General features: G+C 38.6%; 2 protein-coding genes across 7 annotated transcripts in view; both read right to left on the bottom strand.

Annotated features, from left to right (window-relative positions):
• Nucleotides 1-104: 104 nt before the first annotated feature.
• entpd2b (ectonucleoside triphosphate diphosphohydrolase 2b) lies at nucleotides 105-7,705 on the bottom strand. Of its 3 annotated transcripts, none has more exons than XM_051917728.1 (10): nucleotides 7,572-7,705; nucleotides 7,244-7,468; nucleotides 6,301-6,418; nucleotides 5,854-6,004; nucleotides 3,986-4,145; nucleotides 3,551-3,778; nucleotides 3,153-3,422; nucleotides 2,956-3,075; nucleotides 871-1,005; nucleotides 105-692 (listed from the first exon to the last, which is right to left on the bottom strand). In XM_051917728.1, exons 2-10 carry the CDS (start codon nucleotides 7,358-7,360, stop codon nucleotides 483-485), a joined length of 1,509 nt encoding a protein of 502 aa, XP_051773688.1. In that variant the 5' UTR covers nucleotides 7,361-7,468; nucleotides 7,572-7,705; the 3' UTR covers nucleotides 105-482. The 3 variants fall into 3 exon arrangements, with proteins under 3 accessions (XP_051773688.1, XP_051773689.1, XP_051773690.1); XM_051917729.1 differs by lacking the exon at nucleotides 7,572-7,705 and adding an exon at nucleotides 6,852-6,952 and having other exon boundaries at nucleotides 7,244-7,382; XM_051917730.1 differs by lacking the exons at nucleotides 5,854-6,004; nucleotides 6,301-6,418; nucleotides 7,244-7,468; nucleotides 7,572-7,705 and having other exon boundaries at nucleotides 3,551-3,821; nucleotides 3,986-4,133.
• Nucleotides 7,706-10,673: 2,968 nt separating this feature from the next.
• LOC127525310 (glutamate receptor ionotropic, NMDA 1-like) overlaps nucleotides 10,674-26,303 on the bottom strand; it is a 33,364-nt gene continuing 17,734 nt past the window's right edge. For 2 of the 4 annotated variants that reach the window (XM_051917778.1, XM_051917779.1), the window contains 12 exons: nucleotides 26,098-26,262; nucleotides 25,789-25,907; nucleotides 25,244-25,356; nucleotides 25,003-25,151; nucleotides 24,765-24,922; nucleotides 24,166-24,327; nucleotides 23,802-23,911; nucleotides 23,325-23,470; nucleotides 22,926-22,982; nucleotides 18,828-18,854; nucleotides 18,288-18,398; nucleotides 10,674-12,712 (listed from right to left, as the gene is read on the bottom strand). In XM_051917778.1, coding sequence (XP_051773738.1) covers nucleotides 12,644-12,712; nucleotides 18,288-18,398; nucleotides 18,828-18,854; nucleotides 22,926-22,982; nucleotides 23,325-23,470; nucleotides 23,802-23,911; nucleotides 24,166-24,327; nucleotides 24,765-24,922; nucleotides 25,003-25,151; nucleotides 25,244-25,356; nucleotides 25,789-25,907; nucleotides 26,098-26,262 — 1,386 coding nt within the window. In that variant the 3' untranslated portion in view covers nucleotides 10,674-12,643. The remainder of the gene's footprint in view (nucleotides 12,713-18,287; nucleotides 18,399-18,827; nucleotides 18,855-22,925; nucleotides 22,983-23,324; nucleotides 23,471-23,801; nucleotides 23,912-24,165; nucleotides 24,328-24,764; nucleotides 24,923-25,002; nucleotides 25,152-25,243; nucleotides 25,357-25,788; nucleotides 25,908-26,097; nucleotides 26,263-26,303) is intronic. The other 2 variants (XM_051917780.1, XM_051917781.1) reach the window with 1 other exon arrangement.

Raw genomic sequence — 26,303 nt, forward strand, 5'->3', positions numbered from 1 at the left:
GGATCACTGAAGACACTAGAGAGACAGAAAAGACATAAAATTCCTTCAATAAAGCTAATTAGTGTATCACATAAGATAAAAAAAGACTAAGAAATCAACTGGAATCTATTGAAATAGTAACAATTTTACTTACAAAACTGTGATGGAACCATAATACAGTGTTCAAATGTTGTATACCATAGTAAAGATGGAAAATCATGTTTATATATTATAGCATTTAGTATTATTTATGTCTTGTCTCATGAATTTAATTTCGTATAACTTTCATATGGTTTGATGCAGCACATAAATCATATCTGTCAGTAACTATTTGTCAGTGGCAAAACAAACAAATGTCTTTCTGTTAAAATAGATGCAATATTATCACAGACAGTATATAGGAATGCATTATTCATGTAAACATATCATCATTGTGGAGCTTATTTTAAGATAAGCCTGCCCAAACAGAAAAACAAGACAGAAAATAACTGTATAACAGTGTGCTATGAGACACCTCCATTCCTCCTTTTCCTCCAGATCACTAGGAGAGCCATGTAACAGACGGTGGCAGTGAGGAGGATGGTTAGGAGAATCAACAAACAGATCCATGCCGCAGGACACAAGCCCTTTCTGATCCCGGTAGGTTCCTCTGGAAGAAGGCTGCTCACACTGAGTATATAACCCAGAGCCCAGCCCACAGAGGCCTCACCTGCCTGTAACAGAGTAGAGACTGAAAGTGTGGTGTGGTTTTGCATACTGCACATTCACATAATTAATACATTTTTCATTTTAATCAGAAGCAAACCGAAAAAATGGTTCGTCTTGCCAAATTCAGAAGTTAAACTGGTTCTGTGATGTACAAGTATATGAGCACCATGTTGATAAACTCACCTTTTTCTGGAAAGCAACATTTTGGAAAGAATGTTCATCAAAGCTATAACCCCTAAGCATTAGCACTTGTATATACACTGCAACTGCACAATAATCCTTCAGGTATTTTTTCAAGTGGGGGGATTTCCTGGTCATCTATAATGAACAGGAGATATTAATTAGATTTACAGGACTTCAGATATGCAGTGCAACAATGAGCTAGAACTACTACTTTTAACTATAGTAGTTATATCATATAAAAACTAAAATGAACTTTCTAACATACTAAAACTAACAAACTAACAAAAATAATTTAACTAACTATAACCCGAATTCCGGAAATGTTGGGACGTTTTTTAAATTTGAATAAACTGAAAACTAAAAGACTTTCAAATCACATGAGCCAATATTTTATTCACAATAGAACATAGATAACATAAATGTTTAAACTGAGAAATTTGACAATTTTATGCACGAAATGAGCTCATTTCAAATTTGATGCCTGCTACAGGTCTCAAAATAGTTGGGATGGGGGCATGTTTACCATGGTGTAGCATCTTCTCTTCTTTTCAAAACAGTGTGAAGACATCTGGGCATCGAGGTTATGAGTTTCTGGAGTTTTGGTGTTGAAATTTGGTCCCATTCTTGCCTGAAATAGGCTTCCAGCTGCTGAAGAGTTCGTGGTCGTCTTTGATGTATTTTTCTCTATAGGTGAAAGATCTGGACTGCAGGCAGGCCAATTCAGCACCCAGACTCTTCTACGACAAAGCCATGCTGTTGTAATAGCTGCAGTATGTGGTTTTGCATTGTCCTGCTGAAATACACAAGGCCTTCCCTGAAATAGACGTCATCTGGAGGGGAGCATATGTTGCTCTAAAACCTTTAGCATTTATAGTGCCTCCCAAAACATGCAAGCTGCCCATACCGTATGCACTTATGCACCCCCATACCATCAGAGATGCTGACTTTTGAACTGAACGCTGATAACACGCTGAAAGGTCTCTCTCCTCTTTAGCCCAGAGGACACGGCGTCTGTGATTTCCAACAAGAATGTCAAATTTGGACTCGTCTGACCATAGAACACTTTTCCACTTTGAAACAGTCCATTTTAAATGAGCCTTGGCCCACAGGACACAATGATGCTTCTGGACCATTATAACATATGGCTTCCTTTTTGCATGGTAGAGCTTTAGTTGGCATCTGCAGATGGCACAGCGGATTGTGTTTACCGACAGTGGTTTCTGGAAGTATTCATGGGCCCATTTAGTAATGTCATTGACACAATCATGCCGATGAGTGATGCAGTGTCGTCTGAGGGCCCGAAGACCACGGGCATCCAAAAAATGTCTTCAGCCTTGTGCCTTACGCACAGAGATTTCTCCAGTTTCTCTGAATCTTTTGATGATGTTATGCACTGTAGATGATGAGATTTGCAATTTGACATTGAGGAACATTGTTTTTAAAGTATTCCACAATCTTTTTGCGCACTCTTTCACACCTCTGCCCATCTGTACTTCTGAGAGACTCTGCCTCTTTAAGACATCCCTTTTATAGCTAATCATGTTACAGAACTGATATCAATTATCTTAATTAGTTGTTAGATGTTCTCCCAGCTGAATCTTTTCAAAATGTCTTGCTTTTTCAGCCATTTTTGCCCCCGTGCCAACTTTTTTGAGACCTGTAGCAGGCATCAAATTTGAAATGAGCTCATTTAGTGGATAAAAGTTTAAAATTTCTCTGTTTAAACATTTGTCATGTTATCTATGTTCTATTGTGAATAAAATATTGGCTCATGTGATTTGAAAGTCTTTTAGTTTTCATTTTATTCAAATTTAAAAAACGTCCAAACATTTCCAGATTTTGGGTTGTAAATAAATACAAAATAAAAACTAAATAAATAAATGCAGACACAATATGATTTGGGGTGGAAATGTGCTTGAGAATTGCAAAAGTGTCATGAGAATAATGCAAAATAAATATATAATTGTTTCTTTTTCTTTTTATTTAAGTGTGATATGGACATATTATCATGAGGTTTATGTGATTTATTGGCAAATTGTGCTATTTTCACTCTCACACACATGCACACACACTCACAAATTATACCTCTTCTATGGTCATATTGCACATAGCCTGTGTAGCCTCCTGTAGTTGAGCAGAGGTGCTGATCTTTATCCCTGTACTTTGCTGGAGATAACTGTGAGTGAAGAAATAGGCAGAAAAGGCCTGAAAGAAAGAAAAATGCATAAGATGCTATTCATGCTACTCATATGATCCATTTTGGGCATTTCTGGGCCCCTCACCATGAAGCCCCCGCTGATGTTGGGCTGGAAAACTCCATTAAAGGAACACTGAGAAAAGGGGCAGAAGTGGAAGGAAAATATTTCAGAAGTGTTGCCAAGGCAGCTTTGGTAGTCCCCGGTGCCTTGCACTCTGATCCACGAATGAGGGTCGTAAGTTTTGGGTCTCCTTGACACCACACAAGGCGAGTCAAACACTTCCTTCAGCTTGAAGACATCAGTGAAGTCAGATGGGTAGCAGGGATGGTACACTTTGCTAGTATTACCCTGTGACTGAAATGAACACATACTATGTAAACTGATTTACTCACAGGACAAAATAAAAACCCTAAAAAGTTTGTTTATCACCAATACAAAATTTTGTAGTATATATTTATTATTTGGTTTGTGATGCATCATACTGTAACCAGGTAGGCCAGGATCATGCGGAGAGCCTCTTCTTTACCATAACACAGGTAACTATGTGTGTAGAGGGAATACTCTTGCCCGTAGAGACGCAAGGTCATATGGTTTCTCTCATTTTCAACTGTCTCTGGGGTCTCAAAGGTGATCTGTGTGGACGCCCCACCTAAATCCAGCGCACCGACTGTCTTTCTGCCAGGTTTAAGCCACCGGCCCACATAGCCATACTACACAGTGTGGAAATGAGCAGACAAAGACAGAAAATGGCCACTAGATGGCCCAAGCAGTTAAGAAACTAGTAAGAATACCATAAATCAAAACACTGGCTAAATATTTAGAAGTCTGTTATAAAAAGAAGAGACAAAGCTTAAGTATAATTCATATGGTCTGTTTCACTGACAAGAAAAGATCGTACTCTAACAGTATGAAAGTACCTTTATGAAGTTTTCAAGGAGGTAGTTCACAGTGACCCAACCGTAAACCCCCTCTTCTTGACCACTCAAAATTACTGCTCCTCGAAAGCTGAATGGAAAGGATTTGATTTTTTGTTTGACTTCTTGAAGAACCTGAGATGCTCTGTCAGGATTGGTTATTCTGGTGAAAGTAAAAGTGAAAAAAGTCATTCGGGCAGACCACAAATATTATATACATAAATATTTACAGCCAAAACATAGTCTAAATTGGTCCCAAAAGGTTTTTGGATACTTAAGCCACTAAATTTCTGTCATGACAACTCTGAGTGTTTGGCATGGTAATGGATACGACAATGTTAATATGTTTGGTCTTGGCAGAATAGATCTGAAAAATGTTTTATACGGAAGAATATATATTGTAGATAAATCAGACTTTGCCCTTCACATTTTATTGAAGCTTTGTGTCTAAAACTATATTGAAATATTTCAAGTGCTGCTCACTGCAGAACCAAATGAAATCCAGCTCCATCTCTCTGGATATCATGGGTTGAGCTTGACCTAGTCCAGTGGCACCTCTGTGGATCTAATGGGTGGAGGGATAGAGTTATGAGTAGAGTTAGGGTGTGGTTTGACCTTCTAGCTTCACCCATTAACACCCAAATTACAGTACATCCAAGAGAGGAAGGTGGACTTCACGCTCCACCCATGGCTCTGCAGTGAGCAGCCTCTCAAATATCTCGAAATATTACCATTAATCTTCCTGAAAATGTACATTATTTCACATTCTAAAAATCTTGGGTTATTTTTCTACCCAAGTCCTGCGTTGAGCCTTTTTGGGTCATTTCTTTGGGTTATTTTTCTAGTGTTTGGGTAGTTTTTGTGTTACCCAGATCCTGGGTCAGACATAACAACCCAGGGGTTAAATTATTTATCGCGGGCTTTTTGCGACCTCTTCAGGAGAGAGCAGTGCAGCTCCGTCGAATTGGTGCATGTCTTCGGTAAAATACAGGATTGTGTACGTTTCATCCAAAAATTCGTTATTGTTCTGTATATCGTTTAATTTTATGCAAAGCAACACACAGGGCCGCGATGTGAGTCACCTAAACGTGTGTCGCATCGGTCCTTTCGCGTGATGGAAACGCCTGATACCTTGCATACTTTTTTGATTTTATTCAAAAAGATACAGAATATAAATACTTAGGATGTTAAAATATGTTCCCAGAACTGCACACTGATTGTTATGGACAGGTTGGAGCCAGTCACAGCATTTTTCGGCTACGAGTGAAACGCAGGCGGCGGTCTGAAGTTAGCAGTTCCCCCCGCCGAACGCGAGCCATCTCCGGCACGAGATCTAGCGTCGTTACGGTGGAAACAGGACAACAGAGACTGGTCGATTACTCTTGAATTTCTTCTAAATGTTTAATTTTTTTTACTTCTAATATTTATTAAATGAGCTTAAATGTAGGCGATATGTATTAAAACGATATAAAATATGCTATATTATAAAATATGATCGCAAATAAAGGAATTATCATGCAAACCAGTGGTTGTGTGGAGTATTTAAAAAAAAGTTGAGAGGATTTAAACATTAATTCATGCATGAAGAAAAAAATAAGATAGTATTATAGTAAAAATGAATCAACACAATGCTGGGTTAAATAAACAACCCAATTTGCTGGGTAAATATAGGATAGAACACATGTTGGGTTAATTTTACCCAGCAATTGGGTTGTTTTTAACCCAGTGTTTTTTACAGTGCAGCAACATTACCTTTTTGACATCCAGAAACTGTCTGTAAAAAGAAGTTTTCTTTAAAAACTTTCTTTTTATGTATGCATAAAAACATTCAAAACATCATGTAGCAACATAAGAAGAAAAACCACACTAACTTCAGAAGTCTCATGCCAGCAGTAGCTCCCAGATATACAGGGGTGCGTTGATGTCTTTCTGGGGGAATGTCCCGCATGGCCTGCTTCAAGCATGCCTCGAGGCTACGGCCTGCTGCACCCTGCTGACCAGCATAAGCTGAGATCCCTTCTCCTGCACCAAAGAAACACAAGACACATATTTATTTATTTACTATTTTACTAAAAACTTAAATAGTAGCTAAACAACAGAGAAAATCTTAAACAAGCATATAAGAGCACAGAGTGAAAAAGTTTCATATGCCTGAAAATATATTGTATAGTCTTTGCATCTGAAACTGTATTAAAATATCTTGAAACATAACATGCATATTTGTGCTTTTGTGTTTTGTTTAGATGTTTATCTGTATGCCAAATATCTTCACCATTAATCTGCCTATAAATTTAAAGAATTTCAGCAAGTCCTTTGACCTTTGACATGACACTCGCTGTGCTGGGCAACCACGCCTGTGCCATTTAACTTGTCCGCTGGCCATCTGTAGGTGTACAAGGCAGTATGTGAGGAGCCAGCATCCAGCACAATCCCATACTGCAATGGAAGAGAGAAAGAGCCCAAAAAATGTAAAAATCCATGTTCACTTCGCTTTTTTAATGTGATTAGAATGTATTGTCATAACAAATGTTCTGACTGTGATTTATTCACAGAAGTCACTATATTTTGAGATAGCCAGCATATTTCCAGTACAATAACTATAAGATTTTGTACATAATGTGTTTCTGTGACATGTCACGCAGTTATTTACCCACAGTTCCCAGAGGTTTACATGTACCTAGTGACCAATGACGCACTCCTGGAGATGCAATTCCCAGAACAGTCTGATATAACAAACTGTTCTGAGTGTGCATCTTCATTTGTTCCAGGGTTCTCAATAGGAAGAAACAAAATGACTTTTATCAGTGTTTACCATGTGAAGGCTATCTCCCCATCCCCATGGCTACAAAACTGACTAAATACACTGTACCTGGTTATAATGTAAGTTCAGATTTGTACTTGGGGTTCAGGATCTGGCTTTCAGATTTGATGTTGCTGCCTATGACCCAGAGATTGGATATGAATTCCTATCTGAGGGTGAATGTCAAAGTATATACATTGGTAAAGTACTATTCAGAACTACTATGAGAGGAAAAAAACCCATTATACAACTAGCACAGCATATTAGTGTGTGCTCAAAACAACACACTCCTAATTTGTATCATTTGCCAAAATCTTGCCTCCCTCTAATCAAGATAAACTGCATAAACATGCAAGTTAGCGTAAGGAAGGAAGGAAGGAAGGAGATAAGAAAGAAAGAAAGAAAGATGTTTAATGTTTTAAATGTTTAATTTTCAAGAATTTATAAGTAATAATATTTACCATGTACTGCGGAGGCTCTCTCAGTTCATGTATAGGTACAGTTAGGAGTAGAATGGACACAATTCCAAACAGAAGGAGCGTTCCTGAGGCAACAAACTTAACAAACAGTTTATCCATCAGTAGAGTTGGGGTCTGCCTGGTGCAATTCTGATGGCAAAGGAGGAAGGGCAACCCCTCCACCCAGCCTTTTCCTTCACAAGAGTCCAGACTTCTCTATAATCCCCACTAATAGAAACAGTTAGTTACAGTATTGTCAAAGAAACATTGTATGTATATATATATATATATATGTGTGTGTGTGTGTGTGTGTGTGTGCACGTGCACATACTTTATCTTTTCAACCGCTCAAGTTCATTAACTGAACAAACTGTAGATTGTTGTAGATTAGAGTAGAAGCACAGCACGTCATGCACTAATTATCTTTTTTTTTTTTATCTTTGTTGAATGAGGAAGTATTCCAAACATTCATTCTTTTATATTATCTGTTTAAAATGTGACTTCTGAAGGTGTGTCCACTGGTGCATCTGACTAGAATCTTGAGTCTTAGTCTTTGTTGTGCAGCAGCAGGGCTAATGTGATGGAGAACAGTTTTATTTACAAGGTTTCTCTTCATTCAGTGTTCACTGCCTCTATTCAACTGACACAGACAACATGCTCTGAATAGGATAATTCCTGCCAAGAGCAGGAGCACTTTGCATTAACAGGCCTACTTTGTATCCACAATGCACTATGTGTGGTAAGAATGTCCTGTTTGGTGTTGAAAAGGGAGGATGAAGAAATGTGTGACATCATCTATATTTTGGTGAATTACTCTGCACTAGAATGCATGATAGTCATCCTTATTTTATGACAAAATAGAATGACTAAATTAAGGCCAAACAACCAGATTGTAAATTTAAAGGGATAGTTCACCCAAAAATGAAAATTCTGTCATCATTTATTCACCCTCAAACCTGTATGAATTTCTTCGTTCTGCTGAACACAAGGGAAGATATTTGGAAGAATGTCAGTAAACAAACAAATCTCATCCCCATTGACTACCATAGTATTTATTTTTCCTATTATGGTAGTAAATGAGGGGCTATATCTGTTTGATAACTGATATTCTTTCAAATATTTTCCTTTGTGTTTAGCAGAACAAAGAAATTCATACAGGTTTGGAACAACTTGAGGGTGAGTAAATGATGACAGAATTGTCATTTTAGGGTGAACTATCCCTTTAACAGGTTATGTTTTCGTTTTAGTGTTTACAATACAATCTGTTCAATAAAAGCATATACTAAGTGATATTATGATCTGAGTGCTTGCAATGAGAATTGAAAACATTTCTCATAAGACATTAAAGTTTAAAGATTCACAAGCAGTCAACACAAACTTTGGAACAAGAACCATTTTATGAACAGTATTTAACTACATTTCAAGCGCCACTAGATAAAGATTAACAATTTTATATAGATGGAGAATACATAGTGATTTTGCACATCTAAATGGGCATAATTTTCAAGACCATGTAATGGAAAACCTTAGGACGTCATTTAAATAAATACAAAACTAAAAATTCAGGAACTGAGTAACTTGGCAGTGTGAATAATTTCCTTCTTAAAAAAACACATACACACAAAAATCTCACACTGGAAACTGTTATTTCAGCTCCTCAAAAACACAGCAGCATAACACATAAATGCATCCCAGATGGTGCACCAAATCTTAAAAAAAAAAAAAAACAAACAAACAAAAAAAAACAAAACATTCAATTGTGTAAAATCTCAGTCCTGCATTTCCAGCTCTGGCGTAGTGTTTTGAAATATTGGGAGTACAGCGTCCCCATCTTGACACAGGTGCCAGACCATTATGCAATAATAATTGAGCAGTAGAAGCAGTATCATGACAACCAAGGCCAAAATGACCAGAAGGGCCACCACAAGTCTCTTTCTGGTGCAAAATGGGTGAGATGACCAGTGGTCACTGTGGGACGCTTCCTCCAGTGAGGGTTTAGGTGTAAAGTGAGTGGACAGCCAGTGTTTAATCCAGGTCCCAGCGGGAGCAACAGGTGAAAATAAGCATGCTTCTTTCTCACCCATCATCATAGAAAGAAAAAGCTTCTTGAACACAAAGCAACTGTCACGACCACCTGCTAGTCAGTGTCTGAAAAAGAAACATACAGTGATATGGTTAAATTAAGCAGCCTAGTGCAAGTAACAACAACAACACACACATGCTGGTACAACTATCATTATGAGGACATAATGGTTTGTCCCCATAATGTAGGGTTTACCAGGACCACACACATGCACACATCTGCTGAAAGAGGGAGCGGATCCAAACCAAATCATCTAGAAACCAGAATATCATAATAGAAACTTCGGGGTGGACACTTTGGAACTGAACCAGTTAAGAAACCACCCAGAACACCCTAGCAACTGCATAGAAACACACTAAAACATCCCAAACCCCTTAGCAACTACGTAGCAATGCCATGGCAACACCATAGCAACGTGAGTTTTCCACAAACCAGCACCACTCGCATTTTCTTTATAAATAAATCGTTACTAATGTAAATCCATAACAAATTACCACGGAATTTCATTCACGCTTTAAGAATCTTTATGTCGTTTAATTTCTATTTCAGTTAACTTGATTTACGACAGTGACGACAGCGGTGCAGTTTTGGCGCAAACTGAATTACTTGAGTCAAAGCAAAAAAGTAAACACCGCTACAAAAAATTCCACTTTCACTTTTTTCCACTTTTATGATTCACTCAAGAGAAGTACAACGTTTTAGGGGGGAAAAAGGATTGTTTTGAATGGGAGAATCTCCCCCCTGCGTTCAGTCAGTCGAATAGAGAGAGAGAGAGAGAGAGAGAGAGAGAGAGACCCCGTAAGAACGGGTAAGATGATACCACACTGTCTACATCGCAAGCGCGCACATTATTGACAATAATGGAACCGTTTGTCGTGTCGCTAGATGGTGTTAAACAGTTTAAAATCATTTCGACAGAGTGAACGTGTTTTAATAATTGATCTATCATGTAGTTGTGCAGAGCAAAGAATAAAGCAAACTCACCTGTTACAGACGTCAGTGTTTTGCAGAGGAACAGTCTGCCCTCGCTAATGATACCGCCTCTTAAATAGGCTGTCAGGCGTTTTCCTCATACTTTCAAATTCGTATTGCGAGGTAAACAAGTCACTTTTTGACCACTACCCCCATAACTTACACGTCTGACTAATCTATGCATCTCCACCTCTCCAGGACTGACAGTAGCTAATATTGAACTTTCTGGGAAATGTAGTCTTTATTTACTGAAGTACTTTCTGTGTATGTCTTGGTACACTGCAATTATATATGATAAGTGGAAATTAAGTTAAATGTTCAAATCTCAATATAATACTATTACACACCTTATGCTCACAGAATTGAGAAGACAATTAGTTGTGGTCTGCAACTGACATGGCACAAATTTATTGGCACACAGAAATGTTATTTCTAAATATTTTTGTCAAAATGCAAACATTATGTCTTCGTTTGAAGAAATATCTAAAATGAACTGAAACAGATGTAGCACTTATTTAAGTAAGACTTATGCTCAGGATATGTTTTTTTTTTAATGTGTGATGTCATTTTTTATCTTATTGTGGTTGTGTGTCATTTACAGTGTGACAATTTCTCATAAAAACACTTCCTTATCAACAAGTCATATGGCAATCTAGGAGTCCAGGCAACATAAACTGAACTCAGTGTTCACATGCCCTGAAATCAGGTATAATACATTGTTCCTTTAGAGTATAAACCAAATTCATTGACCCAAGCAATGAGAAAAACATACTGTGCATACACCTGTCAGTATGAAAAGGCTAAAACCTAAAGTAGTAGAAGTCAACAGTTAGTTAACAGATGATATCTGCGGTATGTACTAGAAGAATTTGACAGTTTAACTCTGAAATATCAGAAACAAATCTGTCTAAATTGATATATGAAAACTAGAAAAGGAGTGTTTTGTTAAAATCCAACAGCTGACAGTTACATATAACATATTTCACATTCTCAAATGTGCATTTTCATATCAAGAATGAGTATTACAATCAACATTTGGCAAATTGCATAATTTCCATATGCATATAGCTTCTGACAGATTCACATTAAAGTGCTAGGTAGGTGATCTCTCTTACAGGGGAGTTTCCATAGGTCATATAAGTGAACATTTACAGTAATCAGTCCTTATTTTGTACAGCTTTTGTTGATGTTTCTCAACCCCAGAACTAGGGAACGGGCCAGTTTTGCCATCTAACCAATAGGTGTATACGAAACTGCAGCACCAGAGTCGAAAATAAAGGGGCACACTTGGGGTTTTCTCATGTAAAAGATCTCTGGGGTTGTCTATTGGGATGACACACAGAGATGATTTTGCATGAGATACCAAGTGCTAGTTGGATGGAAAAACTCGGCCCCTTGATGCACCCTTCAGACTGAAGTTGAGAACGACTGCATACGAACTTTAAAGAGGAAGAACTGTTCGTATTAGTGGAGTTTGAAGGAGAGTTTGCAAGTAATTGATGTGCAATAGCCACATCTTAGATATAAAATCTTAGTTGTATTTTTTCTGATGTGTGGAGGGGGGTATACAATATATTTCTGTTGTCCATAATCCTTGAGGGACACATTTGCATGCATATTACATGCAGAGGGATGATAAAATATGAAAGACAATGATATTTGAAACAGCACAGCTTATGTGTTTGATTGGCTGACATTTTGCTTTATAGATTATATAGACAAAGAATGAAAACAATGAACAGAAAGCAAGTAAAACAAAAAATTTAAAGAAGATAAATATGTTTCAAAGTCATATGTAAATGATTAATATAATTAATCTTATACCTATTACAGCTAGTTAAATTCATTAAATACCGGCCTTAGAATCGGCCTTGAGACATGAAAAGTTTTGCTCTTTGTTCTAAATTATACTGTACAATACTTAAATCACTAAATCAACATAGGAATAATCACTAATACTTATAAGAAATATTTCTACATAATCATAAAGAATTTATACAGAAGTAGTGGATGGAATGGTGGATGGAATGATGATGATGATGATAGTGTATACTAAGTTTAGCATCAAACCATGAAGGTGTATGTGTTTATGTGTTTATATGGTCTGTGTGTTGGCAGCGTTCCAGTGCATTGAAGTGTCATGCCATCCCCTTCAGTCCACTGTCAAGTTCAGACAGGATCCATCGGCTCTCCATAAAGGTGAAATGGCTCAGTAGTTCTCGTTCGTGATGGATCCATTGTGCAAAACCTAGAGGAGTGGTACTACAACGCTCCTCTCTAGTTCCATCTTGTTTTTCTCTAAAGAATGAACATGTCTTTATCTTAAACTCTCCCTCTCTCTCTCTGCCTCACACCACCGTGCTGACAGACGGGTCGGACAAGTTGAGTTGGCCCGTAATGTCTGTGGGTGGGAATTGCTGTAGAAAGAGAGAGAAGGTAGAAAACACATAGAATAGAGAGCATTAGTGCGACTGTTACTTTTCCTCTTCCCCAAAAGAATGAAATGTCCTTCTTTACCCCCAAGGCAGCACATAGCATGCAAATCAGAAACAAGGACTCAGTCGTTGAATGCTTCAGATGTCATCATAATGCATTTAGCTAAATTTTGCCTTTAGGACAGGACTTGAAAACATTTGATTTGCAATTGAACGCAACACTTAAATATTCTGTTACATCCAAGGAGGTTTGTAAAAATTTGAAACAATAGTGTTCTTCTAGCTATCCTGCTGCCTTAGGAGGTTTTTAAAATAATATTCAAAGAAGAGGAAGCAGGTTCTCTGCTGTGAGATGGTTTTTAGGTCACCTAATAAGCTTTGTGTTTATTTATATCAGCAGTATTGGGTCAAAAGTCAAAATGTATTTGGACGCTTGCAATGCACTTAAATATATATGAATGTCATTGCATTACATAGTGAAATATAAACCAAGTAGCATCTGCAGACCAGTGATGCTAACCAGTGACCTTTTCCAAGCTATTTTTACCATTGCTTTTAACCCACTTGGCTCAGCGTGGTTTCTAGTGGATATATGGTATCATTTCTCCTTATGTTCAAACTGGCGCCCCAATGGAAAACACAGTAGTTTATCACTATGGACATTGTCATGGCACAATTTTTGACAACCAGAAAGTGTTCAAATTAGTGCTATCAATCGATTAAAAAAATAACAACAAATTAATCACACATTTTTTCTGTAATTAATCATGATTGATCGTGATTAAAAACTGTCATTTTGAATATTTTTATATTGTAATAATTTCACAGTTACTCTCCAAATTAATGTAGAAACAACTTAAAGACAGTATATTTTAAATATTTGTTTAATGGCATATTTTTTTTATGAATGAAGGCCCGTATCACTAATACTAATACTGGTACTGATGTCTCTATGAAATACATCTTTTAAACATTAATTATAGACATTCAACATTACAGTGTTAACTAAAAGCTATCAATTTTTAAAAAAAAATAACTTTTAATTTAAGTGAACTTGAAACAATCTTCATATAAACCCATTATAATAAATGCACTGTAAAAAATCAAAAGTTGAGAAAACTTAAAAGTTTAAGGCAACAAACTTCAGCAAATTTTTGAGTTTTCTTAACTTGTTGTATTCAGATTATACAACAAAAAGTTGAGAAAACTCAAAAATCTCCTACAAAAACAAGTTGAGAAAACTCAAAAATCTGCTGAAGTTTGTTGCCTTAAACTTTTAAGTTTTCTCAACTTTTGATTTTTTACAGTGTATCATATTTACCTGTGGCCTTCCGTCCTGTCTAACAGAACACAAATCAAGATATTTTTGATGAAATCCGAGAGTTTCTGATCCACACATAGGCAGCAACATCACTGCACCTTTTGAGGTCCAGAAAGGTAGTAAAGACATCGTTAAAATAGTCAACGTGACTGCAGTGGTTCAACCTTAATGTTATGAAGGGACGAGAATACTTTTTGTGTGCAAAAACAAAACAAAAATAACGACATTGTTCAACAAATTTGCCTGTCATACTGCTTCGCTGTTTTTTTTGTTGCAGAGCTTCCGTGTTTACCTCAGAACGCCGGCTCAGTATTGGCCTGTTCTGGTCACGTGAACAGCACGTTGCATGCGTGTGATGCTGACGCAGGAGCCGGCCAATACTGAGCCCACGTTCGGACATAAACACGGAAGCTCTGCAATGACAATAGCGTAGCAGTATGACAGGGGACAGACAAATTTGTTGAATAAAGTCGTTATTTTTGTTTTGTTTTTGTGCACACAAAGTATTCTTGTCGCTTCATAACATTAAGGTTGAACCACTGTAGTCACATTGACTATTTTATCGATGTCTTTTATACCTTTCTGGACCTCAAAAGGTGCAATGACGTTGCTGCCTATGCGTGGATCAGATACCCTCGGATTTCATCAAAAATATCTTAATTTGTGTTTCGAAGACAAACGAAGGTCTTACTGGTTTGGAAGACATGAGGGTGAGTACTTAATGACAGAAATTTCATTTTTGGGTGAACTGGTTTCTATAGAAACAGTCAGACGCGCGCCTCCGAAACGAGGCACAAGAGACGCGCATTTAGGTCTGCGCATGCGCATTAGCTTGATCCAGCCTAAAAAATACAGTTTTTTTGTCATGATTCGAGCGTTTGGAAAAAAAATTTATGAGACAGTTGTTGTCAGATTTCATTGTTGATTTCAAATATGAAATTTAATCGAAAACTTGGCAAACAGCTTTGGAGAATTTGATGTTTCCCCATTCAAAGAGATAGGAGCTGCACTTGCTTGCCCGAGAGGCGTTTCAAAGATGGCCGCCGAGTGAAATGACTTGTCTTAAAGGGACTTTGGTCTTGTGGCGTTTGGATTGCTTAGCATTTGCATGAATAAGAGCGTGATCATGTAATGTAACACTAGCCAAATTATGACGGAAAAAATAGATGCTGCATTAATTGCGTTAGATATTTTTAACGTGTTTAAACTGAAAAAAAAAAAATCACATGCTTTAATGCGCTAATTTTGACAGCACTAGTTCAAATACTTTTGGTTTTCATTTTGAACAGTATTAGATCTATTTTATTTATAATTTAAAACCTAACAAACAAAATATTTGAGTTTGTTCAGGTCAGGCCTAAATACCAGGTGCTTTCATATATTATTTTGTCATCTAATGCAATGACATTAGTACATTTTTTAAATTTGGCTTAAATGTCTAAATAGTTTTTGGGCCACTGTTTATTTGTATCTTTAATATATATTTAATTCTCATTCAGTTGCAGTTCCTGTTTCCTCATCTCAAGCTTAGACGTGTTAGAAGGGCAACAAGCTGGTTTCTCACATGGGCATCTGCAGTTCCGGGTTGGCAAAACACTTAATGACATGCAGGTGCCCAGTCAGAAGGCAATTACCACAACAAAACATGTTTTTTACTTTCAATTTTCATTTTTGTAAGCTATAAAATGTCTCTCAGTGAGGCTTGCCATGTTGCAACTGCAAGGACAGTTTTATTAAAGTATTTTGATCTGACAGCATTATTATTTTTTTAGTCTGTTCCTTGCTGTGGCAAACTGTGAAACTGAGGCACAGAGAGCTTTTTTGGTTAAGCTGTAAGTGAAACACTTTTGCAGTCTGTTAATCAAGACTGAATGTGAAGTAAATCTAATATGTATATACCTAAGGAATACATTTTCTATATAAAGCAAAATGCATATATTGATGGAAAAGCAGCAGCAAAGATTTTCAGATTTGCTATAAATTTTAAAAATAGCAAAATTGTTCAAAATTGCAAAAAAACCAAGGACACATGCAATGTTTGGATGTTTAAGTTCAAAGTATTTAAAAAAAAAAAAAAATCAATTATGCATATTAATTATGCATTTAATATTTACCTTACTAATTATAGCATGTGTCCTCTTTTATAGCTTACTGTTTTTATTGCTATGGCATTGCCAATAATTAAGCATATAAGCTCAAAATATGATGCAACAACTCTAAAAGCTAAAGCTTAAGGCAAAAGTTCTCATTGTCAAAATCGTCATCGTCATATTGCAGAATAGATGTATTCAGCAATACTTCTGATGACACCGGGAGGCTTTTTCTTTCTTTCTTTCTTTTTTTTCCTTCTTTGGTGTTGCATCAAGAATGCCCTTAGCACGCCTTAGAGAGAATGAGAGAGTTCTTGTTATGTTCACTTAGAAGGCTTGCTGTTGGCACTTCCAAATCAAGCCCACAGTGCCCCCTGGTGAGAGACAGTGAATCAGCAAAAGAGACAAAAAGTGTGTGTATCATCATTACCACAAATAAATGCAACTACTTCTACTAAGGCAACCAAAACAGAGTCTCTACTTCTACGACAGATATATTGCATGCTTGCAGAGGAAGAGAGAGGCTGTGTAGCATGTACATCATGTGGGGGACGTCGACAGTTATATATCCATATACATCCACTTATATAGAAAGAAAGGCGACACTGATATCAAAAAATAAAAGGATGATTAAACACTGTGGATGGTTACTCTGTGTTTTCTCTTTTCACCTGGATTGCTGTGCCTTTTCTTCACCGTGCACCACCCCACCCCACTTTCCCCATTCTCTTATACATTTAAAAGGGAAAAAATATGTAAAATAATTCCTAAACAAAATGTGAGAAAATGGCATTTTAGTGAAAAAGACAAGAAAAAAACAAACAAACAGAAAATCTGTTATGAAATTTGTAGAATTTGTCTGCTTATATTATATTAAATATGAGTATATTGTTTTTATTGTATAAATACTAGTTCATAGTATATGGATCCATTTTGTTTAGAACTGTCTCCATAAGTGGAAATGTTTTATATATTAATATTAATTATTATGTAATGATTAATTATATAATAATAACGGTTTTGTGGTTGGCACTATATTCCAAATCTTCTAAAGCCACACAATTTTGTGTGAGGATCAGACTGAAATTTCAGCCATTATTTGCTGAAAGTTTTCATAGATCTCAAATTTAATTCAGCACGTCACATTAGCTTTTATGTTATTGATATCAAATGACATTAGTTTTGCATGTTTTGTGACTTATTTATAAGACTTGGAATATAGCACATAAATGTTTTTTTTTTCTATCCTTTTTAAAGCTTGTCAGCCCTTGGTCAAATGGAGAAAAGCAACTTGGACATTCCACTAAACATCTCCCTTTTGTGTTTCCATGGCAGAAAGAAAATCAGACAGATTTGGTACAACATGAGGGTGAGTAAATGGTGACAAAATCTTCATTGAAATTCTCATTCCTTGAAATAAACTTTGTTAGGACCTTAAACAAAACAGTTGTGCAAAAGAAAATCATTGATAATTGATGATTCCAAAGTCTGAAAAGGAAGTTCTGCTGTTAAAAAAAAAAAAAGTTAGTCCGCATGGTATCGGTTGCTCTGATCATACACCACAACACCAAAGCATGCCGTCGGGGAAACAAACATCGCAAGATTTGACTGTTCATGATATCAATCACGTCAGGCAGGTTTGCGGACGAGAAACACAAATACGCACAACATCCCACCAAAAAGAGGCACACACATCCACCCGCACTAACACACACGCTCCACATTGAGAGGTTGCAATAGGGAGAGAAGCAGCCCAGAAACATCAGGCGTTGTGCAGCGCCCCCTCCTCTTGGAACAGCTCTTAGGTTAGAACCTTTTTCCTGATTCTGACATCATTGGGGTCCTAAAACCTTTCAGCTTAACTCTTAAGGATGGCTATGCTCTTAAGTCCTAACTGACAGATGAGGTCTGGATGGTGACTCGATGACTGACTGACAGACACGTGGCCGTGGCCAAGATGCCAGGAATGGAGGAATAACCAGAGAGAAGTGCGGCTCTCTTGGTTTTAGACATGACATGTCATTTAAGACAGAAGAAAGTAGATACAGAGAGAGGAGCGGAAGAATAGGACGAGAGAAAGACAGACGCAGAAAGAGGAAGAGAGACCGGTCGAGTAAAAAGAGATGCCATTCCTTAACCTCCTTACCGTGTCTTTGGAGGACCTACGTCTCTTGATGCTGGAGGCCAGGGTGGTACTGATGGACCTAAAAGAGGGTTTCTTTTTTGGGTCGCTGTCTGCTCTACCACTTTTCCTATCCTAAAATAAATATACGTAGAACAATTATTCATGTTCTTTGGCTGGTTTTCAACTGCCAAAACCACATCCCCTCATTCCCCGTTGATAATCTATCTTAAACCCAACAATCTATAAATAAGAATGGAAGTCAGACTTGTTTTATATAAAGAGACTAAAAATTGGTAGAATGCAACAGATTTGGTTGCAAAGAGTGGCAGGACTTTCGCATTCTCAAATGATCTTCCTTGGCATCTGTTTTATAAATACTTGCTGTCAACACTTTATGGTTTTAGGCACAGAAGAAGATTAGGACCTTTTTGCCCCCTTCCCTCCCACCGTCCAACAAAGGTGCCCCACACGGCTACTCTCTGACCTCTACAAATGGTACGAAGGTATAGCACAAGACTGGGTGTGTTTGTGTAAGAAAAGGTCGAATTAAGGTATTCTTACATCCTGAGTCTCTACAGAGGAAGAGGGCTGCATTGGGGAGGAAAAAAGAAAAATAAATAAATATTTATCCACTTGCTTTAAAGATCATATGACTTAAAGATCCATAAGCAAAAGCAGAAAACAGCAAAATGAGCTTGCTGAGGAAATAACATCAAAGCCAAGCAGTCTGTAATATCACAAAACAAAACACTCTTATAGGGAAGTAGAGCAACCAATAAAAGCACAGGATATGAAATAATACTGATCAATACATGAATACTTATAAGAACCCTCTTTGAGCGTTATACTTTTTGTAGGGTATAACGGAAATTCACACCACGCATTGGGGACGTACTTTATCAGGGTATCGGAGAGTTGGGTTAAGCATGGTGTGAATTTCATTTAGACTCATGCAGAGGGCAGTAGGAGCAAGGGTGTGGACAAAGTAAGCAAAATGTGGACAAGCATACAGTTGACTTTAGCTGATGGAAGACTCTCAGGATCATCTTCACATTTGTTTTGTTCAGAATATCATTTGACCCCTGCTACCAATTAAAAATCTCCCACTTTGGGACTTACCACAATGTTTTTGCAGTCTAAGAACAACTTGTTAAACACACTATTGTGTTTCCTGCATCAATTTTATGCTTTTCACAAAAAAAAAAAAGAAAAGAAAAGAAAAGAAAAGAAGCAATAAGCCCTATTTGGCTGTCGTCAGAGCACTGTCTGTGCATTAGCATGCTGGACCCACGTAGACCACCGGAACAGTGAGACATAACTGGTTGCAAGCCTCGACATAGTATCTCATTCACGCTTCATGTAGTTTCATCCTTTTTTCAACGTTTCCCTTTTGTTTTCTCATTTTCCTGAAGGCAGTGCACTTCTGAATGGGCTCTGCTCCAAGAGACAACCATTAACCATTGAAATGTGGGCTGCATGTTTTTGACATTTCTGTGCTTTTAAGATGACATCAGAACAGCCCATTGGACAAAACTGCAAAATGGGCAGGTTCTTCAGAAGTGCAGTGTGTGTGTGTTACACGCAGTTCCATGTATGAAGGTGCAGTACACAGAAGTGCAAATGGGGTATTTGGATATGAACATTCATACTGGAGTATACAAACAAAACATTTATAACATTTATACACGCAAGCTCACAAAGATATCACCGTCAAAAGCTTGTGTAAGTTCCTATGCAGAAAGGAAGAGCTGACAAAAACCATTCTGATATGCCTCTGTGAATGATCCATACAAGCTAACATCAGTGATAGCTTAAAGTCCGGAACACACCAAGCCGACGCCGACGAACTAGTGGCGACGAAAGCAGACGAAAGTTGCCCTGACACACCAAACCGACGCTCAACACCCGACGGCCAAGTAGCACGTCTATTTTGCGCCTGCGTAAGAAGAAATGCCTTTCCGTACCAGCAGGTGGCAGTAGCTGAACAGCCAATCAGAATGATCAGATGGCCAGACTGACTGACGCCGATTCAATATGTCGAATCGGCCGAAAAAAAGCCGATGAGGACCAACTTCAGCCGACACACTGAGATAACTTAGTCGGCCGACGAACAAAAACTGCCCAACGGCCAATCGTCGGCTTGGTGTGTTCAAGGCTTAACATTTAACCTGGCATAAATCTTCTAGACTTCAAATTAAATGTTTTTTTGTTGTTGTTGTTGTTTTGTCCTCCCTAGTTTGTGTTTGCTTGACCTTTCTGCATAAGAGCCTACATGCATATACATACAGAAACAATTATACAGTGGTGGTCAGAATTATTGCCACCCTTGGTAAATATGATCAAAAATGACTGTAAAAATAAATCTGCAATGTTTATCCTTTTTATCTTTAATTCATAAAATTAGCAAAAATTCCTTTCATTGAAGGAAAAGAATTGAAAGTGGGGGGAAAATCACATTATGAAATAAATGTTTTTCTCCAAAACACGTTGGCCACAATTATTGGCACCCCTAGAAAAAATATCTCTGAAGTATATTCCCATTCATATTTACTTTTTTTTTTTTTTTTTTTGCACACCAGGGTGTTCATGTACATGAAATTGTCCAGCCATGACTTCCTGTTCCACAAGAGTATAAATATGAGGAAACACAAAGGCCAAATTCCCTTAATCATTCATCACAATGAGTAAAACCAAAGAATATAGTTCTGATGTGCAGCAAAAGATTGTTGAGCTTCACAAAATAGAAAGTGGCTGTAAGAAAGTAGCTAAAACATTGAAAATCCCAATTTCCACCATCAGGGCAATAATTAAGAAGTTCCAATCAACTAAAGATGTTACAAATCTGCCTGGAAGAGGACGTGTGTCTAAATCGTCCTAATGCGCGGTGAGGAGGAAAGTTTGAGTGGCCAAAGACTCTCCAAGGATCACAGCTGGAGAATTGCAGAGATTAGTTGAGTCTTGAGTCTCAGAAAGCCTAAAAAAATGATCAAACAGCACCTACATCCCCACAAGTTGTTCAGGAGGGTTTCAAGAAAAATCCTCTGCTCTCATCCAGAAACAATCTCAGCATATTCAGTTGTCAGACAAGACTGGAAATTCAAACGGCACCGGCTTCTATGGTCAGATGAAACTAAAAAAAGAGCTTTTTGGCAGCAAACCCACCAGATGGGTTAGGTGCACGCATGGATAAAAAGTATCCCATGTCCACGGTCAAATATACTGCTGGATCTTTAATGTTGTGGGCCTATTTTTCTGCTGGAGCTCCTGGACATCTTGTTCAGAGGTTTCATGGATTCTATCAAATACCAACAGATAAAAAATCTAAACCTGACCGCTTCTGCTAGATATCCAATAATGGGCCATAGTTGGATCTTCCATCAGGACAGTGATCCAAAACAAACATCAAAACCAACACAAAAATGTGTCACTGAGCACAAAATGAAGCTTCTGCCATGGCCGTCCCAGTCCCCTGACCTGAACCCTAAAGAAAATGAGTGGGGTGAACTGAAGAGAAGAAGCACCAACATGGAGCTGGGAATCTGAAGGATCTGTAGAGATTCTGTATGGAGGAATGGTCTCTGATCTCTTGTCAGGTGTTCTCCAAACTCATCAGGCATTATAGGTGAAGACTCAAAGCTGTTATCTTGGGAAAAGGAGGTTGCAAAAAGTATTAATTAATAAAAGGGTGCCAATAATTGTGGCAACGTGTTTTGGAGAAAAACATTTATTTCATTATGTGATTTCCCCCCCACTTTTAATTCTTTTCCTTCAATGAAAGGTTAGATTTTTGCTAATTTTATGAATTAAAGATCAAAAGGATAAACAATGCAGATTATTTTGACAGTCATCTTTGACCATATTTACCAAGGGTGCCAATAATACTGACCACCACTGTACATGTGAGGCAGATGACAGACATTGACAGTAAATTGACCTGGTCACAAAGACAAGCGACTGTGATCTTACCTTTCACTGCCACTGCTGTTTATTCTATTGCAGCAGTTTTGACCTTTTGTCATTCTGAATAAAGAAGCAGCTTGAGGCTTTCACAGCCTCACTGTACTTCCCCCCAGCCCCCACCCCATTGGCCTACCCCTCACCAAATATCACAGTCCCACTGGGAAGACCTCCCAGGACTTCCCACTAGAAGACATTGGCCTCAAAGGACACACAGATGAGCAAGAGTTTGTAGCAGACATTTCATTTGGACTGTTTTAGACTATAGCATGGAATTGTGCTGGACAAGGCTTTTGAAATATTTGCTTTTATAATATGTTTTATGTCATATTATAACTCTTGCACTGTTTTTAATGGTATAGGCTGGAACATCTATTGCTAATGATGACAATTAGTGCTCTGTCCTGTTTTCTTAATGGCTTTCTGTTCTCTTTATCATGGCTTGATGACATATGCTAATAGTATACCAAATCAACATTAACTTTTTAATATTGTAAACATTAATTTGGCAGCCTACATTATCTTCAAGGATTTTTATTTCAACTAACTGTAATACGCTAAGTGGTTTGAAGCATTTAAGTGGTTCATGCCATGAAAGCAGCTTTATATTTTGATGAACTGAGCATATCAGCAATTTTAAATATACTAATTCGCATAGCAAGGATGACGTGGCAACAAGATGGATCAGCTTGTTTTACATACTAAAGATGGAGTCCCAGCCGCACCCACAGCTTGACTCCCTGAGCTCTCCTTATTGTCCTGTTGGTACAGATAAGAAGAAGGAGGCTGATTGAACCAGAGCAGCCTACACAATCCTAGACCAGCCCAGAAATTGGGAAAGAGGCTGTTTTTCTTTGTTGGCCCTTTTAGAAGCACGCAATGTAAGTTGGTCCACCTTTGGTCACCACACCAAACAGTGCAACCATGGATCTGTTTAACAGTGCAACCAAGGATCTGTTTTTAGCAAAGTTATGTATGAAAAACTTGTGAACGAAAGCCCTTGTACAAAAAGTAGTTCTTATGTAAAAGTCTGTTGGGAGGTCATTCCCTCATGTTCACCCTTCTTTTTACCTCTTGTTTTGTAGGAGAGAGCTGCCTTACCTGTAGGTTCTTCCTCCAAACGTTGACGGCCGCAAAGGCTAGCTGCATCTGCTTCCTGCGGGCGTCTTTATGGCGCTTATATGCAATTTCGATGAAGATGAGGAAGATGCCTGCTGCAATGCCTCCAGCAACTAGCATGAAGACACCTGTGAACGAGAAGGATGAAGGAGACTGTCAGACGTTTAACGGAGACACAGTACACTTTGAATCAACCCATTGAGGAGCTGGAGGGGGTGGAGCCTCTGTGTGATGGAATCCTACATGTATTGCCCTTATATTTAGGGCCTGCTGCTGAAAACCATGCAAAATGGATGGATGTTAAAGGTTAATGAGTTTGTTACAAATGTGAACACTAACAAGGGTGAGCATAAAATAACAACTAAAAGCATTGGACAAAAAAAGGCCCCAATACTTTACCTACTGTACCTTTTTTGTCCAATCTCTTTTAGGTTTCTCTGTACCTGAAATGGACCATACCTGCCATATTCTCAAAGGTGAGTGTGGCTGGGGCATTGCTCCTTGAGTCACACTCCTGGTATCTCACCCAGGTTTTATCTAGGTCCTCCATGAAGCCATTCTCATGGGAACTGCAAGGGGTGGTGGAGAGCAGGAAGAGAAGTTCAAAAGTTAATAAGTTGCCTTTGGCAGAAAGTACCGATAAATCCCACAAAGTCACCACAACCACTAGCACATACACACATACACCTATATGTTCAAGCACACAGACAACAGAGCAGGGATGGAAAAGGGGAAATACACAGAGTAAGTGTCCAATGATGAGATTTTATACAACATAAAACTATACAGAAGCATACAATATGCTGCTTCGGCTGGGACAGACCTGAGAATAGCCAGGGACACATTCTGTTTCCAGGGGCTGTCCTTGCGCATGCCTATGCCAAAGCCCGAACGGAAAAACAGCTCTCCCGTGGTCACCAGGTCGCACTTCTGCGAGGCTTCAAACTCCAGCACCGCAGAGTCCCAGATGAAAGCATGCAGCTTGCTGTGGGGGCAGGGGGAAGGGAGGAGGACGGGAAGGGTGGGGGTTACGGTGCAACAGTACAGTGAGAAACAACACACCCGCCCCTCCCACCCTTCTTGTGCGACTTGTGTTACCAGGAAACTAGACTGCCACCTCATAGGCAAATGAAATCCAATGCCGGACGAGTGGAGCTTTGTCCCCCATTGGATTCCCTCAATGACGTTTTTGCTGAAAACCTGAAAAAGGTGTTCTTTAACTCATTATTAATATATGTTATGTGTGGCACATAGCTAGGCCTCTCCTGAGCAGGGATATGGGCCAGGGTCACAGGTTAGTGCAGCAAGTTCTGGCACTGATTTATATACCTGAGACCTACAGGCCCAGGACCCTAAGGACTGAGTGACTGATTGACTGACCGTGAGGCCAGACCTGCTGGTGTCTACCCAGCAGGGACTCACTTGTCCCGAACAGCCTGGATGGCTTCAGCGGCGCTCTCGTAGTTGTGCTTCTCCATGTGGCGGTACATGGTGCTCAGCTCAACTTGTCGCCGGAAGTAAATATCCACCGAACTCTGCTTCACTGTGGCATAGATGAACTTGTCTGATGGGTTCCTCAGCTGGAAAAAAAAAATGCAAACTTACTGTATACATCTTTGAAAACTTTACTTTGGTACTTCAAGTGCTTAGAGAATCATACCCTTGGGTCATTGATGCCGGTGATGCGCTCCTCAGGCCGGTCCAACACCAGGAAGGCAGCCAGGTTGGCAGTATAAGATGCTACTATAATCATAGCGAAGCCAGCCCACACCATTCCTAAGATTCTCGCTGAAAAACTACGTGGGGCACCTGGACAACATGTAAGTAGTCAAACATATGTCAAATAAAACTGACTTGTTTAATTTAACATGATCAGAAGCAAAGTTTGACTTTGATAACACCTTCTCCGATTCCAGAGTTCAACAAAACGCCCCAGGAAAACCACATAGCTGAAGATAAGGTGAGGGCATCCTCTTCTTCTTCTTCGCTGTTTACTTTAAACCTTCCAAATGGGCTGGGAAAAACAGGTGAAACAGTGAACATGATCAAATAGAGAATAGGGAAAGAACCCATAAGTAGTCTTGAAACATATTCTCCAGTATCCCAATGAGAACCAATTTTTCAAGTCAAATAGCACTTGTCAGTGCCATAGAGAGAATTATAAAAGCAAAGAGAGAGAGAGCAAACAGGAAAGGCAAGAGAGGGAAAAGAGAACAGGCTCACAGAGTGCAACCCAACCTCCCCCACCTCCATGGCGAAACACTGACAATAAAATGTGTTCAGCACTATCATGTACTGTGGAGACATCCTGAAACAAAGGTTCTACATGATCCCAATGAGTGAAACAAACTACCTAAAAAGACAGAACAAACAACACACACACACAGCACCCTGTGGGCACACATGGAACAGCTAGCAAAACTCTCAACCCAATGTCTTGTTGTACCTGAACCGGTCTAGTAGGTAAAGCATCACCGCCACCACATGTACCGACAGACCCACCAGTAGCCACAGTGTACTCTGAAATGGCTGCATGAACGAGTCCAGTGTACTACGAGGAATTTCCTGAAAAACACATTGCATGACCACTTATATAAATTTAGCACATTCTGTTCACTCAATATCTGCTCTGGTAGGTACCAGCAATACTGTAACAAGACTAGCAAGTGGTGACTGGCAGTGCTGCAATTTTCAACAAGGTTATACTGATGATCTGTAATGAAAGTACAGATAGAATGTGGTAGTGAAATTGTACCTTTTTCACAAGGATAGTCAGTCCCTGGTATTTAAAAGGCTTGGAGAATTCTATGTACTGGGCTCGTTCATTGTTGATCGTCAAGGGAGCAACGATCATATCAGCAAGGCCACCCAGGAGCTCACCCATCATGCCGTTCCACTCCTTCTTGTTACTGTTATTTACCTATATCACCAAATGATAAATAGAAAGCAATATTACTGGTT

This window comes from Ctenopharyngodon idella, chromosome 13 (genome assembly GCF_019924925.1).
Source record: "Ctenopharyngodon idella isolate HZGC_01 chromosome 13, HZGC01, whole genome shotgun sequence".
NCBI lineage: Eukaryota > Metazoa > Chordata > Actinopteri > Cypriniformes > Xenocyprididae > Ctenopharyngodon > Ctenopharyngodon idella.

What these genes read in the sequence shown, in the direction of transcription:
- entpd2b (XM_051917728.1), bottom strand. Translation starts at nt 7,360, where the DNA reads ATGGATAAACTGTTTGTTAAGTTTGTTGCCTCAGGAACGCTCCTTCTG. An exon ending in CAGCGAGTGTCATGTCAAAG is followed by an intron (nt 6,005 to 6,300) that starts GTCAAAGGACTT and finishes TCTTTGGTGCAG; the next exon opens with GAGAAGGGATCTCAGCTTAT. An exon ending in TCCTTGAAAACTTCATAAAG is followed by an intron (nt 3,779 to 3,985) that starts GTACTTTCATAC and finishes CACACTGTGTAG; the next exon opens with TATGGCTATGTGGGCCGGTG.